This window comes from Phaethon aethereus, assembly GCF_964289735.1.
Source record: "Phaethon aethereus genome assembly, chromosome: 12".
NCBI lineage: Eukaryota > Metazoa > Chordata > Aves > Phaethontiformes > Phaethontidae > Phaethon > Phaethon aethereus.
Genome location: NC_138588.1, coordinates 1820033 through 1835466, shown reverse-complemented (window position 1 = coordinate 1835466; position 15434 = coordinate 1820033). Strand labels below are relative to the sequence as shown.

Genomic DNA, 15434 nt, shown 5'->3' with positions numbered 1-15434 from the left:
TTTTGAATAATGGCACAATGGTCTCAGATCTTCTCAAATCAAAAATACAATGTGAATGGAATACTTAAGTGAGCTCCAGATTCTCCCTTTTAAGAGTATTTTCTTTAGATACTGGCATTTTCTAACTTCCCACTGACCTAACTCAGTTTCATTGAAGTCAGTGGTAAAACTATTTCCATCTCCAGTGGCAATGGTTAGGCCAGTTCTGAGCACTGCATTACCACGTAATATTTTACTTTGGCTGTATGCTTGAAAAAACATGAAGCTCTGAACAAAACAACCAATTCAGAAATAGGTTTCATGATTACCTTAAATTCTTATTGCAAGATGCATGTTAGAATTCATAGCAACAAACTATTCCGTAGTTCCTCAAATTATTCTTTCCTGGGAGAGGGGAAAAAGTGAAGTGTCCGGGGACTAAAATGAATTATTTGAATGTGGGGTTTATGTTTTCTTATGTTTTATGAACAGTGTTTTCTGCATCTTGGTCTATACAGATCAGAGTGCCTGGAGGCATGTCTGATTTAAAGGTGGTGTTGGTCTGTGCTCTTTAAGCATCTATTAACTTGCTATTATTATGCAAATAACTGTTGTAATACACATACTAATTTATGCATGGTTAGATTATGCAGATGCCTCACAAACATGGTTATTGAATAATAGGCTGGGACTCATTCTCTCTCCCATTTTTATAAGCTGTTTTAAGCAAATTCTCCTGACACTTTTATGGACTTGCGAAGGTTTTGCATATGTAGAAATATACTGATTTTTCAGTTTCTCGTCTCCTATGGAAAATGTTCACCGACTGAAAGCAAGAGCTGTAACTGGTTAGCAGAACATACCTTGCATATTTTATCCATATTTTAAAATGTACAATCTCCTTTGAGAAGGGATTGGGAAAGAAGCTCTTGTGTTGAAGTGTCGTCCATACATCGGCGTACCCGCTCGTGCTCGTCAAGCGTCTTGGTGTTCATTGTAGATGGTGTATTATAACACTAAATCAAAGTGACGTGGGATACAATTTAGGGTAACCCTCTGTTCACAGAAGTGTTGGAGCTTGGGGAAAGAAGTTAGAGTCCATACATTATGTATGATTCTAGACCAAAATTTGTTTTCTGAATTGGGAGCAAAACATGATTGCTAGTTTAAGATCCGTTTTGCTGTTCTAATTAAAATACGGATCAGGTTTGTAAAAGAAATATTTGGCAAGTCAGTAGCCCGTGAAATTGTATATACTTTTTAATGTAGAACAGTTGAGGAGGTGCAACTTTAAAATGTAGCTATTAAGTTTTTCGAGCTACTGCTTTTCATAAGGATTTTTATGTGAAGAATATGTATTTTAGACATGTACTTACATAGGTGGTCACAAGAACCCTTAGCAACTCACTCTGATTAGGGGGCTAATTAGTCGGTTGGATTTTTTTAATGTCTAAATGTCCATTTACCTTCCGACGTAAGGGCCTGATTCTGCAATCAGCCACATGAGTAAATCCTCCTCACTTCAGTGGGCTTATTCAAACAAATGAAGCTAATCGTAGGTGCGCTTGCAGAATTTGCCCCTCAATAACTTGAAGTTACTTCTCTCTGAATGTGGAAAGTATGAATACATGTTTGAGAACATCTGAAATTTTCTGCACCTGAATGTTCGTCTCCAGCTGTAGCTTGGGAAAAAAAACGTTTTTTTTCCTTTTTCTCTATGTTTAAGACACAGACAAATGGTGTGTGTAAATTCAGTTTAAATGAATAAGATTTATAGAGGGAATCATTGCAGTGTGGAAATTCAGGACTCCTGCAATATGCCAGTAAGACTAAAGGATGATTATTTTTTTTTTCTGGCCTTTAGTAGAATATTTTAATGATAGAACTTACCACTTCTAATTTTTCACGTGTTTTATAAGTATTTATTTTGCTAACGCTTATTCATCACACGACCATCATTTAATCTTACATTCACAATAAAGTCTTACCTTGAAAGCGCTTAGGCATGCGAGCAACTACTCATGTAAGTAAAGTTGCTTATGGGTGTGTTTAGAGTTACTGTAAATTCTTTTTTTCTTGATGTACAGCTAACTTCATAATCTGTAGCTGACTGCCAAAGGCAGTAATCTGAGCAAGGGAACAACAAATAGTAAAGAACAGGCTTTTCCCCTATAAAAACTTTTGCATGGGGAAGTCTAATCCTTAAAATGTAGCGAGTTTCTGGACGTGTTACGGTCTTCATTGGTTTGTTGTTCGTTTTCCTGGCGTGGTATCGCAACGAGCTGCGGCGCGCTGGCGGTGGAGTCAAGCTCCTGCTGGGAGTGGCAGGGTATGGCGCTCCTCGGCTCTCGCGCGGAGGCGAAGCGCTGAGGGGTACGTTCTTCCCCGATGCCTTTGCGTAACTCTCTTAAAACCTATAGGGAAGTTGCGCGCGCACGAGACCCAGGCTCTGTTGAATAAAGGTCTTTCCTATGTAAATATTTTAAAAAGGAAGGAAACCCCTTTCGCCAAACCCAGTTGCTAGTCCATAGTCCATCCAGCTTTTTAAGTATCTGGAGGAGGCACATAGGGAAAATAAGTTTCAAATTTCTTTTAAAAGTTTAGCCTTAATTTATGTGATTTTGATTTGATGTGTCTGTGCAGAAAGAACTGGGGGAAAAAAAACCCCAAACAAACAAAAAAACCAAAAGGCCATGGCACCTCACAGTACGTTAGATTTTAAGTTGGAACCCCAAAGATGTGCCGTGGCTGAACAAACGGCGCGACGTACAGTTAATCACGTAGATTCAAATGCCGCATGTCGTATAAAAACACGATGGGGGCAATGAATTGTTTAATGATAATGCAATTTGGAAGAAATGAAAAGAATTGCCCACTAAATATTCTCGGCTTGTAGTCGAACTTTATAGAAAGCAGGATGTTAAAAGGACACCGCATCCATTAGGGAAATATTCCAAAGAAACAGGCAGTACTCGGCTGCCGAGGATTTAATCAGCTATAGGAAAGTGCGGGTTACGACAACTGTATTTAAGATACTTTTGCATTCAGGGAAATGTTTTCCTTCCTTTGCCTGCAATGCCAGGCCTCGCTTAATAAATTACATGAAAATGACCTGAAGTTTAAAAAAAAAAAAAAAAAAAAGAGAAACAAAACACAACAACAAAAAAAAAGAAAAAGAAAAAAATCCTGTTCCCCCTTCCACACCCTCCCAGCCCACTGCTTCCCCCCCAAATCTGAGCAAATACTGCCCCTGGTATTGTAAAGCTTTGAATGTTTTCACACCCCATTAATTTATTACTTCTCTTTCCTCATCTTTAGATTTTTTTTCCCCCCCTTTTTTTTTTTTTTTTAAATTCCGCCTCCCCGCTGCTACAGCGATTTTCATCTTGTTGTTAATTTTCCCTGCTCCATATGGAGCTCCAGACATTTCACCTGGAGGCTGTACTAGATTTTGCTGTAGCGATCGCACTTCCGGAGGCCAAAACTGTCATTTAAGGTTCCCGGTGCATCTGTCTACGCCAGGCTTTTCGCTGGCACCGGGAGAGTGCGAATAACAAATTGGATGCACCTGAGATTCGGATGATTAGTGTGTTTGGTGAATCTGGGCGACTTGTAAGCAGATAGCTGTAGGGGTGGGGAGGGCGAAACGGCTACCCCGCGTGAATCCGCGCTCGCGCCTCGCCGTCGGGATGCGCGGAGAAAAAGCGCGAGCGTCCCGGCAGCCGGAACGCGGAGAGTAACGAATATTTCATCCTGCCTTGTCATTGATTAGAAAAGAGCCTTTAATTTCATTTCACCCCATGTTGTGATTAATTTGCATTCTTTGTCAGAAGTTAATGGAGTTTTTTATGGTTCGCTCTGAAATCCTTGAAGACATCAGAGTTGATCTGATGTTTATACAACCGCCAGCGGAATTTTTTCGTTTGATTGATGGAGAGCTTGATGTTATTCCAAACGGCTTTTTAAGCTGTTTTTAAGAATTATTTGAATAAAATGCAAGCAAGATATTGTTATAACGATCAAGATTATCTGTTAAAAATCTGTTTCAAATAAAGAACATGATAAGTGGGGAAAAAAGATCAAAAAGACATGAGAAATGATGAATACAGAAGATTAGATTTGTTAAAATGGATAATCCAAGGATTCAAATAAGTTATTTCAAAATGTAGCAAAAGCAAGAGAGACATTAAATTAAGGGTTCTTTTTCAATATAAAGAGTTTATTTTTGCAGCACGATAAATAACGGGAAGGAATTAGTAAAGAATTTACTTATAGTTAGATTTCTCCCCCCCCCCTTTTTTTTTTTTTTTATTTAATTCTCCCGGCTTTTTCACCATCATTTTACCAGCAATGCGAGCGCAGAGCACTGGTGTCTCTAACTCGGAGAGACAAGACTGTCAGGCCTGTTAGTTCAACGAAATGATGACATATTACTCGTCTCAAGGAAGAGGAATCCTTAAATCCCACTGCAAAGAAAACAGAAGTGGATAACAGGAAATTTTACAGCCCGGGAAAGCGTTCGCTACAGACTTGCATTGGTTTGCTTTGTAAGAAAATATGCAGGAGGAAAAAAAATCCTCAGTGAAAGAAAACTGCTTTTTGCCCCTCCTGTGAGGGAAAGGTTTGTACTCCCAGCAAACCCCAGCTTACGGAAAGCGTCGGAGAGACGACGCAGAATATTTCTGCGTATGCTGGGCCGGATCCTCAGCCGGAGCAGATCACTTCTGCTCCAGGGAGATCAGGGGACAATGCAGACTTACACCAGCTTTGGGACACGGCTCTGTTCTCAGCAGGAAAAGATTTTGCAAATGTGTTTGGGGTTTTTTTTTATTTCTGGTACCAAAGCTGGGGGTTTTTTTGCAAGATTTTGTTTTTGTCCTTCGATCAGCAAATTCTACCCTTGCTGTGATTTCTGCAAGTAAGATTTAATTATAGGTCAAAAAGCTACGGTGCAAGCGCTTCCATTTAAAACAGATTAATTTATTTGCTGTATCTTAGTTTGCTGAATAATTGCATGGTTTTAAATGAAGTTGCTGCTTTCTGATCCTCGTATTAACACGGTCTAAGATTCTTTTTGTTGTATGTAATCCATACTATTGACCAAATTTGGCCTGGTTTCATTTAAATGTAAGCAGGTTGTCAAGGAAAAAAATATTTAGTTTAACTTGGCATGGAAAGTAGCCATTTTACTGCTGTTTTTTCAATTGACAGAAACATCCTTTAAGCATTCATTTATTTTGTGAGAATAAATTGAGGGTTGGTTACAGCATGTTTCCCAGTAAGAAAGAAATGTTTTTCTTCCACATCTATCATTATATCTAACCATTTAAAAGACATTAAACACTGTTCAAATGCTAATGCCAAAATAGTGAATTAAATTATTGTATAATATCTTAAATATGGTAGATTTGTGCAAATATTTTTGCTTTTATAATATATTCCAGAAATCACTGACAATATTTTAAGTCATCTGCTATTATTTTAAACCCTTACCAATTTCTTAACATAGATTTCACTACATATGTCATTCATGAAATAATATATTTTGCTTTATTTTTTTTCTCCTTAGCCAGAAATAAGATTGAACTTAAATTTTATTTGTCTATTAGCAACTTGGTGTAGAATTTTAATTTAGTTTTAGTTTTTCCAGAGGTGTTTTCTTTCTTGAAAATGGAGAGACTTGAACAAAAAAAAAAAAAAAAACCTGTTAGGAATCTGAAGTATGAAGACTTTTTTTTTAAAATTTTGATCTTCCTGTCTGTTTGGGTTTTTTTTTTTTTAATGTAAAATTGATGTTTGAATAATATGGTCAAGCTTGGAAATGTAAGTAACTAGTAAATCCTGATTTTATCATGTTTTTCTATGTTCTTAATATGTCTTAAGAGTGGATTATTAGCTTTCGATCTTGAAAGACTGATGTATATTTTTTTGCTTTCTAACCCTAACAGTTACAGGCAGTCTGAGGGACCGGGGGTTAGGCTGTGTTTTGTGGCCGGCGCTCCGGGACACATTCTGTGCCTCTTCCCCTGCCTCGTGCAAAACCTCGTAGCTGGCCACAGTGACATCAGCTTCAAACCTCTGAAAAGTTCAGTCAACCGCAGTGGGAAAATTAACTGCTTACACCCATAACCACCCACGGGCGCATCTTTGCGCCAGGGTGTAAGTCTGTGTTTTCCACTTAGTGATGGCGTTGTCACCCTTCACAGTTCCTACTGAATAAGAAGATGGCTTCGTGCAACGAGCCCTTCGCTGCTCCATGCACTTGTTATCTTGCCTTCGCAGCACAGGACTGACCGTCCTGAGACCTTTTTGACTGCAGAAGTTGAGCGAGATCCGGAAATGAAATGGTGTTTGTTGCCGTGAGAGTTACTTATGGGGCAGGGGGGAACCAACCAGGAGAAGATACTGAAATCTCTTCAGAGAGATTTTTGCAAATACAGAAGGATCTCCTGCATGAGTTGGTGCTTCTGTGGAATGGGAGATGTTCCTGTAGCGCTCGGAAGGAAGCATCCCTCCCAGCTGCAGTTCCCGCAAGGGGATGCCGTTGAACGAATTGCGTGAATGAAAACCTGGGAGATGAGCTCTCCTTGGGAAGACAGCTAGCAGTAGGTGGATTGGTTCATGTGATTGGCTGCTTTAGGTGGCCATTTGCTGACCATCAGCAAATGTTGGATTTACTGAAGATGTATATCTCTTCTGCACTCTGAACAAGTCTCTTTGTTGGGATGAGGAGGAGGCGTGGTTCCTCCCAGGTCACCCAGGAACCAGAGGTGAACAGAGTCAAGGGTGCACCAGATGCCTGTTGGCTTTCAGCCTGTTTGAAGAGCAAAAGTAACTGCTCCTCGCAGGTCTGTGAGGTTGTAAGGCACTTCTGGAGATGGACGTAGTGGTCCCAGCGTTTGCTCTTCCCTACGTTCACGGACACTAATGCCGGGTTTCCGCCAGAGGCTGAGGGCTGTAGGAGCACACACGACCTCCTCCTCCTCCTCTGCTGGGTGATGGTTGCTCAATGGAGTGAGGAGCCCCAAAGGCCAGAGTGAATGATTTCAAGGTCTAGGCAAATGCTTCCCTTCCACAGCAGCTGTTCTTCTGCCAGCCCAGTGGTTTAATTCACAAGGGAGTGCTACTCTACCTGTGGTGTGCAGTCAAATGACATCGGAGAGGGTGCATAGCATCGTACCTTTTGTTGTCCAAACACGCTCAGCACCTCCGTTTAGTTAGAAAACCCCGCTCATATACCTAAGTTTTTACTACTTTGGGTTATTTCCTTTCAGATGTCCCTAGATTTGTGTCACGTGTAGGAATCACAATTGATTTTGCAGCTCGTTGGAGAAAGCTGAGGATTTTTCTAGATGGCTTCCAGCGATAGGTTGTAACCATTGATATTTTTACTTGTTTCTTTTCAAGCTGGAAGGGACTTGCAGCAGTGTGCTTATGAGAAGGGACAGTCCTGATGGATGTTCATCGGTGCTCTTCAACGCTTCTGGTATTGGAGGCTCTTGTTTCTTTGGGTGACTTGTTCCTCTGGCTTTCCTCGCTGCAGGGTATAGTGGTAGTTGTGTGTAATGGATGTGGAGAAGAGATGCGGGAGCATTGGTGGTTGTGTCATCCTTGCTCTGTCTTTAGAGTAAAGACCCCAGTTCTTTCAGCCTCTCCTTTCCAGGTTTCTGGCTGTTCTGTGGTTTCTCTTTGAACTTTCTCCAGCTGGCCCACAGCTCTCTGGGGGTGCACGGGCTTAGACACAGCACCCCGGTGCTGCACCAAGACCGGAGAGCCTTGTGTGTCTTCGGGCTGTGCTCCTCCCTGGACATCCCACTATGGTGTTTGTCCTTTTGGGTTTGGGGGGCTTTTTTTTGGTAGCATCATGACATTATTCCTGCTCAGTCGTGATCAGTTTTCCTCTTCCGTGGTGTCCTCTAGGTTCTCCTGGTATTCTTCTCTATTACCACGGTGGTTATTTCGCTGAACTTGATAAGCGTGGGTGACATTAAGCAAGAACTGGTTAGAACTAAACCCCTATTCGGTTTCTGGCTGACAACCCTTTGTTCTACCTACTGCACTTTTTGTGATGCTTAAAACAAGGACTTAAACAGCGGTTGGCTGAATTTCCTGTCTTTCCTAAGACTTGCTTGTCCCACATTCCTACTGATCGAGGAACGTGTTACCATTAGCATCTTGGTCCTACTCCCGTGTAGTAGTTATTGTTGGCTTCTTACGCTCCCCCTGTGATTTCAACAGCGTGTAGTTTTTCATGCCCGCTTTGTTGAATTGTGTTACTAAACTCTGGTAAACAGATTTCTGTGAGAAGTGGCTGCAGTTCAATGGTGGATGAAATAATCTCTTTATATAAATTCGTTCGTAGACCTCTGGGAAAACCAGCGTAATATAATTGTAAGAATATATTTAATATTAAGGTTGTTGTGAATTGTCTTTTTTTATTCTGAAATTATTTTTATCCTTTTTTTTTTGTCATCTGTTTTGTGACAGTGATGGAAGTTTGCCATTTGCAAAATCCACAGATTCGGATTGCGGGAAATGTTCAAAATATCGGGAACAAATTAGGGCAGGTCAGTCTGACTGTGGTGCTCTCACTTCTTTCAGAAGTGTAACCATTCAGTTTTGCAAGATTTTGTAAAATATGTCTGAAGATCATGCTTTCATTCCGGAGGAAGACTAAAACCCATGGTGGTGAAGACCACGTGGAAGTACAGTACGCTTGCATATTCTTTTTCCATTCGTATCAGGGCAGAGACAAAGCAAATGTACTTGGTAATTTGTCAATAAGAGACAAGGTTTGTAGTTTCTGCTCTTCAGTAAAACTTAACCCTCATTCTTAAAGATTAAAAATATGCTGTATGTACTTTTAAAATCCACAGTTCCCTGGATTAGAAAAATAAATGTTCTACTGTGAAGCCTCCCATAAAAATCAAAAGTGTATGATTTGTTGGTATATGTATTTTTCTATTTAAAAAAAAATCACCCACTTGAAAAGCAGTATATATGTAAAGAGAAAATTTGTTAACTGATACGGGAAGATCTAACCCTGGGTCACCTGCAAATCTCTCAAACAAGAGCTCCAGGGCAAGTCCTAATTCCAGAGAGTAAAAGCGAAAATTAAAGCTATAGCTAGTGACTCCTCTAAGTTACCCGGGGTGGATTCATTTGAGTTTCATTGATTGTGCTTGTGAATATAATGTGAAAGGGATGGTAGAGGTCTTCTCAGCCACTTCCCGTCCAAAGTTATCTCCATGGAGACAGAAATATAACCTGATGGTCTGTCAAAAGTTGCTTTTCATAACCAGAGGCATCCATTAAATAGTAGATGAAGCAGAAGGCAAACTTTTGCATTTTTAACCAACCTAAAAAAAAAGCCATTTGGAGAATGTGCTTTATGGAGTAGTTTATCCAGATACCACTGATCTCTGATGACCTGAGAAAGAGGCTGTTAATGTGATAGATTTAGTTTATAATTTGAAGAAGCAGGGAAAATGATAAATATCACATGCAGTGAGTCAAACCCCAGCAGATACAGCACAGAGTCAAAACCGTTGAATAGCTGATCTAATTCTGCAAATTCACACAATTTTGGTTGCACGTGAAAAGCTTACAAAACCTTCCGACCGGCTGGGTTTTCCAGCGCTGAGCGGGTCAGGGGCTTACCTGTGTTCTTGCGGCGCGGCCGAGGGAGCGCGTCGGTGGTTGTTTCCAAGATGGGAATGGTGTTTCGACGAGCGCGTCGAAGTGTTCCTCGATACTCTTAAAATGCGCACCGCCCCGTTTTTGTCTTGCTTTCAAGCAGCGTTTTCAGTCGTGTCGCTGTTGCCCTTTCCCTATTTGAAATCCTTCGTGGAAGGTGCAAAACCACGACAGTGCCGGGCTGCTCCCTGATCCCCGAGTGCTCTGAGCGTCGCGCGCGACGCCCCAAACGCTCGAGCTCTTGAGCTCTGGGATCCCTCGAGACGAACCTGCCTCCTAAACTTCTTATCTCCCAGTAGTGCACGAAAACCAGACGGTTAGGGGAGGAAAAAAAAGGAGCGTGGGTGAACAGGAAGATAAAACATTTTATGTTGAGTACTTTAAAAACTGTTCTAATGTGCTATAAAACTGGATGCTGCGCTTTTTCATGAACTGTGCGCAAAAGGAGGAGCGCTGGCTGTAAAGTTGTCGTTAGTTAGGTTTGGTTTATAGTTGCAGAGGCTGCCCAATAACGTGATCTTGGAAAAGGTAAACAACATCGTTTTAACAGTGAAAAATATGCCTAATATAAATACAGCTCAGTTCATTGCTGTTCAGAACTTGAAAAATATGACTGTAACGTTGCATTTTCTAGCGGAGTTAACAGAGGAGCACAGTGCAGCCTTACAAGCAATATATCTGAGACAGAGAAAATAGGTAATACATCTAACGGGCGAGTCTCTGTGGCATTCGCATAGAGGAAGGCACAGTAGCTTTATTTAATTGAGAAAATGAATCAATTACAATGATGTTGCATCATCAAATGCAAGGGAAATAGCAGCTATGTCATTACATCGGGTAACGGCGTTAAAAAGTAATTGAGTGTCTTAAGCATTTTGAATCAATTCCAGGTACTGGCACAGCTACCTTAATGCAAAATTTATGAAGATGATCTCAAAATAATATGTCGCCATCAAAATTGTGTAATAAAACCCAGTAACGATGCATGTGTGAGCGAGCACGCGTCTCTCCCTCGCGCAGAAGCTCGACCTGCTGCTCCGGCGGAGAGTTGCAATATCACAGAAAGAATTCTGTAATACATCGATTTGCGTTGCTTTATTTTTCTTTAGAAGCACGGAGCGCTTTTATTAGAAATAATATTTTAAATCTTGTTCTGAAATTGGATGTAATCGTGTCTGTGTTGAGGCTACTATGTATGATGCCACCTCGGCTCCTTTTCATGACAAGACCTGTTTTCCCGGTAAGGAAATGCGACTGATGCTGTGTTTGGATGAAAAACTGAATCGCCTGTTCACGTGCGCTAACCTAAAGGAGCTCCGAAGCATCCCTACTGAATAAGCCGAGTCTATTTTGCCATTTAGCATCTGGAAGTGAAGTATGAAAAAAGTCTTTTTACATCCACAGCGTATTTTGCTTATTAGCAATAACGCAAAACAGCACATGTGTTCTGTTGAGTTGTCGTAGATTGACATTGACCGTTAAAAAATACAATGGGCTACTTCTCTCTGTTTATTATTTTCTTTTCTTCCTTGGAAAAAAATTTGAGTTGTACGCAGAAACCTTATGTGCGTATTTGTGCCCTACTAATACAATAACGGAAGACTTCACCTGCATAATACCAGCTATTTCCTTGGTGCTGGTTTTCAACCTCCTCTATATTACACTTTACTACCTGTAAAGTATTACTAGAGGATCCTGCCTCCGGCTGGGTGGTGGGGGAGAGCGCTTCCAAAGCTGATGGCAGCCCCGCGACATTCATCATCGTGGCACTATACAGCAGAGAATAGGAAACGTAAGGGGCGAGCCAAATAAACTGGGCTAGAACAGAAGACAACATTTTCACTAAGGGTGACTGCATTCTCCTTGCATCGTGGTTATGTTGGGTTGCAAGCAACTTTGTGTCCGTTTACGAAAAATATGTCGCTAGTTATCCACACCCATTAGAAATAGTATGCATATACAGATTTTCAGAATCCCGGCATCCCTAAGTTCAGCCAGATGTTTTGCGTCGCATACCTGCTCTGTGGTTTGTATTTCATTGTTTGTATTGTAATTCCGCCCTTGTTTCTTTTTGTAATCAAAAGGTGCTTTGCCAATATGGGCCAGGATATTTCGTAGCTCTCTGTAAGCAATCGAATGGTCTGTTACCACGAACTACTAATTAATTTCCCAACCAAGCTGATGGTAAGAAATTTCAGGAGGGCTCAGAGACGGCTGCTGACAAGTCTTCCCTTTGCCGTTTAAACCAATACAAAGTTCATCCAACTTTCCAGCCTCGCAGATGGCGATGCTCTACTTATAGTCAAAGTAAAACTGGGTTGGAATAGATAAGAAACTTGGGTAAAAGTGCAGTATTAAAGGCTTTCCTGAGCAGCGGCAGATACTTCAACCACATAATTAAAGTTTTCTTCACAAAAAAGGGATTGTGAGCAGAGTCTGGCAGTAATCCAAAATTCTAATTTCTGACTATGATTTAATTTCAATTTTAAATAAATCGGTTTTTAATTTAAAAAGAGTGAGCTTCATAACATTAGCAATGATTGCAACATTAAGCCCAGTGTTCACAATCTAGCAATATAAAACATTATTTATATCTGAATCGTAAACAGCCTTTTGAAATGGATTATGGTTTTTCTTCCTATTCTAATACAACCTGGAGGGTACTAAAAAGTGTTGTGTGAAATTAACATTCTGCTGACTTTCGCCTATAAATGAGAAGCGAGCTATTAACATTTGTGTATTTTCATTATGTAAATTGTGTTAACACATGCCCACAAATTGCCACCAGCGATGCAATAATTTTCTCTCAGTGATCATAATGTGTCCAAGTGAGTCATTTTGATTATGACATGCTAATTACATATTGCCTTTTTTCAGATTCAGAAAAACCAGGGATCTTTAATGGTAAGCTTTATGAGTTCAGAAAAAAATTCACTTTTCTTTTTCCTGATGGCTGCTTCCTCTGCATGCTTGAATGCCTTGTTTTAAACTTAGCAAATTGCATTTTGAAGAAAATGCAAACCTTTAACTGCCTGTATTAGATTAGGTACCATTAGAAATAATAGAACATCCTGAGCATCAATGTTTTTATAAGAGTTTGCTGCTGTTGATTAATCTTGCTATATTTTATTGCATTAATGATTTTTTCTTTCCACTCCACTGTAAAGATATTGCATATAGGCTAATACTTTTTCCCTCTCTTCTTTCCATTGCAGCCTCTCCAGTTATTGCAGTGCATTGTTGATGAGGTGAGTCGTCGTCTTATGTGCTTTCACTCCTAAAGTCATTCCTAATGGAGTGGAAAGCTTATATTTTGTTTCCTAATGAAGCACAATGCCCAACATCCTCAGAGCACAAGTTGCCTTGTGCAGCTTGGAGCTGTCGAACATGAACTGGCCTCGTCCCACTTTATGCTGTTTTTCTACTCTTAATATCGAGTCTCTGAAAGACTCGATCATCTCAAAGGCTAGTCCTTTTAGCTGCTTAGGCCCTAAAGCCTCAACCTCGCCGTGCGAGTTGATCCCGTGCGTTTGCCGGATGAATTGGAACAGAGACGTTCAAGCGGCGACACGCTTTATAGCGGGCGTATTTAATGCAGTTTAGATGGGCAAAAGGGTGTCTTGACAAGGAGAGGAAACCAAAGTGTAAGCAGGAAAGCATCTGAAAGTCATCTAATTGTTTTTCTATTTGATCAGAAGACAAAAAATGAAAAGCCGAGCTCTGGGAGATCCAGGTGTGAACAGTAGACTGAATTTCAGTGGCTAACGTTGCGTTTCTTGATTGGAACACTTCTTTGCAGCTCCAGTCTCCCTTCCCAAACTGAGGTGTAAGCAGGGGTCCCAACTCTTGGCAGTAGGGCGATAGCCGAGGGCAGAGTGCTCTCAGTTTTGCTTTGTTTTTAATGTTTAATATGATCACGATGATGATGATCATTAGAAAGTTTGAACGAGAGAAAAAAGCCATAACTTTTTAAAGACTTGCATCAGCCTCTAGTAGAACGTCGTTGCTGGCTCGTCAGGTTGGGGTCGCTCGGTGTTGACGTGTCCATTTAGACTGTTCCGCCACTTCCAGCCTGTCCCATGGAACATGTCTGTTTAGCTTGATGTAAGCTCACAGCCAGTGCGATGCCCAAAGTACTCTGTCTCGGTTGTAGCTCCATCTGTAACTGCTACTTGTATGAACTGCTAAACCCACCACTCTTATCTGCGGTGAACACTTTTGTCCTTTTATTAGAGACTGACTTAGTGGCTTAGCTGAACTTCTTTTTAAAAGTGACATTTGGCCCTTAAGGGATGCAGTTAAATTAAAATGAACAATTATCCGTTGCGTGAAGGAAAGAAGTTCTCCTCTTTTACCTGGCTCTTTTCGGTGTTCTGGTTCTTTGGGAGGTTTCTGGGCAATCCTGTTTATTCCGTCTTTTTTGTCCATTGTTATTCCTGAGGCATGGGAATTCCAAAGCACCAGTGCTATATATACGATCAGCAAAAGGCCATTTCTATCCTAAAGAAGGTCGGTTAGAGATGCCCATATTTTTACCTGTGTTTTGCTACTGCTAGCCAAATTACTTCTAAATGGGCTGGTACTAGTGCCTAAATCTAAAATCACTATTCTAAAACACAGCCCTAGAGAGCTGCAGATTATTAGTATTATTAGACCTTCTTACTGCTTTCCCGTCTTTTCCTGAAAATTAGAATTGCTCCAGTCTTCTCACAAAAACTTTAACCAACGAACTTTGTGCCACTGTAAACATCTGAGTGCCGAGCTAGCTTTGGTATTTACTTTTTTTAACTTATTTTGTGTTCCACAGTATGCCACGGAGCCATCATTCTCCTGAGGTGGTGGTTCTCAGTGCACTGTGGGCACGTAAAGACTTCAGGTTACAGAGCATAGCTCGGCTGAAGGTTCTCTACGTGCAGCTTCCGTTGTTCTGCGACACACTCGATGTCTAAATGGAAGTTGCGTGTCATAACGTTCAGAGCCTGAGGGGAAGGGGAGAATGGATTGGCTCTACAGTGCTATTTGCTCGGTGCATGTGTATTGTTAGGGGGTCATTTAATAAGATATATAGCGTTTAGACAGTGGCTGCCATACCTGGAAGTGCAAATTCTTGGCATGACGGTGTCTTGGAGAACATTTGTATTAAGGGGTTTTCTGTTCTAGCTCATGGGTAGCGTTGACTTTAACAGATCCTCCTGCTGCCCCCAGCCCTGTTCTGCGTACAAAGACCTAAAGCAAAATGTGTTTAACTTGTGACTTTTTTTTTCCTCCTCACTTTGTCTGCTGTAAGATGGGCCTCCTGGGGAATAACAGGGGGACCTGCTTGTTTGGCTGATACGCACTTTTCCTTCTACGCAAGGACCTTTTGAGAGGGAAAGTCTCTTTACTGTCTGGTACTGTACAGCTGCTGTTACTACCATGAGTATTAAGGATTAGAAAAGCTTAGTGTTGTAAGACTGATTGTTTTGGGTCAAATTTTCCCCTTGGCTGTAAGGAGGTCCTAAAACTCACAGGAGGTAGGAGCAGAGCCCCTCTCCTGCAGCTGAGCCGCACAGCCCGTCCCCACAGGAGCCCCCAGATGCTGGTACAGAATTCCCCACCTACCTTAATGACGATCAGAACAGCAAGGAGTGACGATCTGTAGCTCGTCTTTTCTTCCAAACAGCGCACAGCAGCGCTGCCGTTACGGCACGGCTTCTGGATGAGCCGAAGCTTCATAGGCTATGGGATCTGCAAGGGTGGGATCAAGCTGCCTCAAGGAT

The 15434-nt window shown here is 41.2% G+C and overlaps 1 protein-coding gene across 2 annotated transcripts in view; it reads left to right on the top strand.

Annotated features, from left to right (window-relative positions):
• The window catches only part of MAP2K5 (mitogen-activated protein kinase kinase 5), a 139816-nt gene that overhangs the window by 88926 nt on the left and 35456 nt on the right, over window positions 1-15434 (top strand). For both annotated transcript variants that reach the window (XM_082005337.1, XM_082005336.1), the window contains 2 exons: window positions 12553-12579; window positions 12891-12923. In XM_082005337.1, the coding sequence (XP_081861463.1) occupies window positions 12553-12579; window positions 12891-12923 (60 nt within the window). The remainder of the gene's footprint in view (window positions 1-12552; window positions 12580-12890; window positions 12924-15434) is intronic.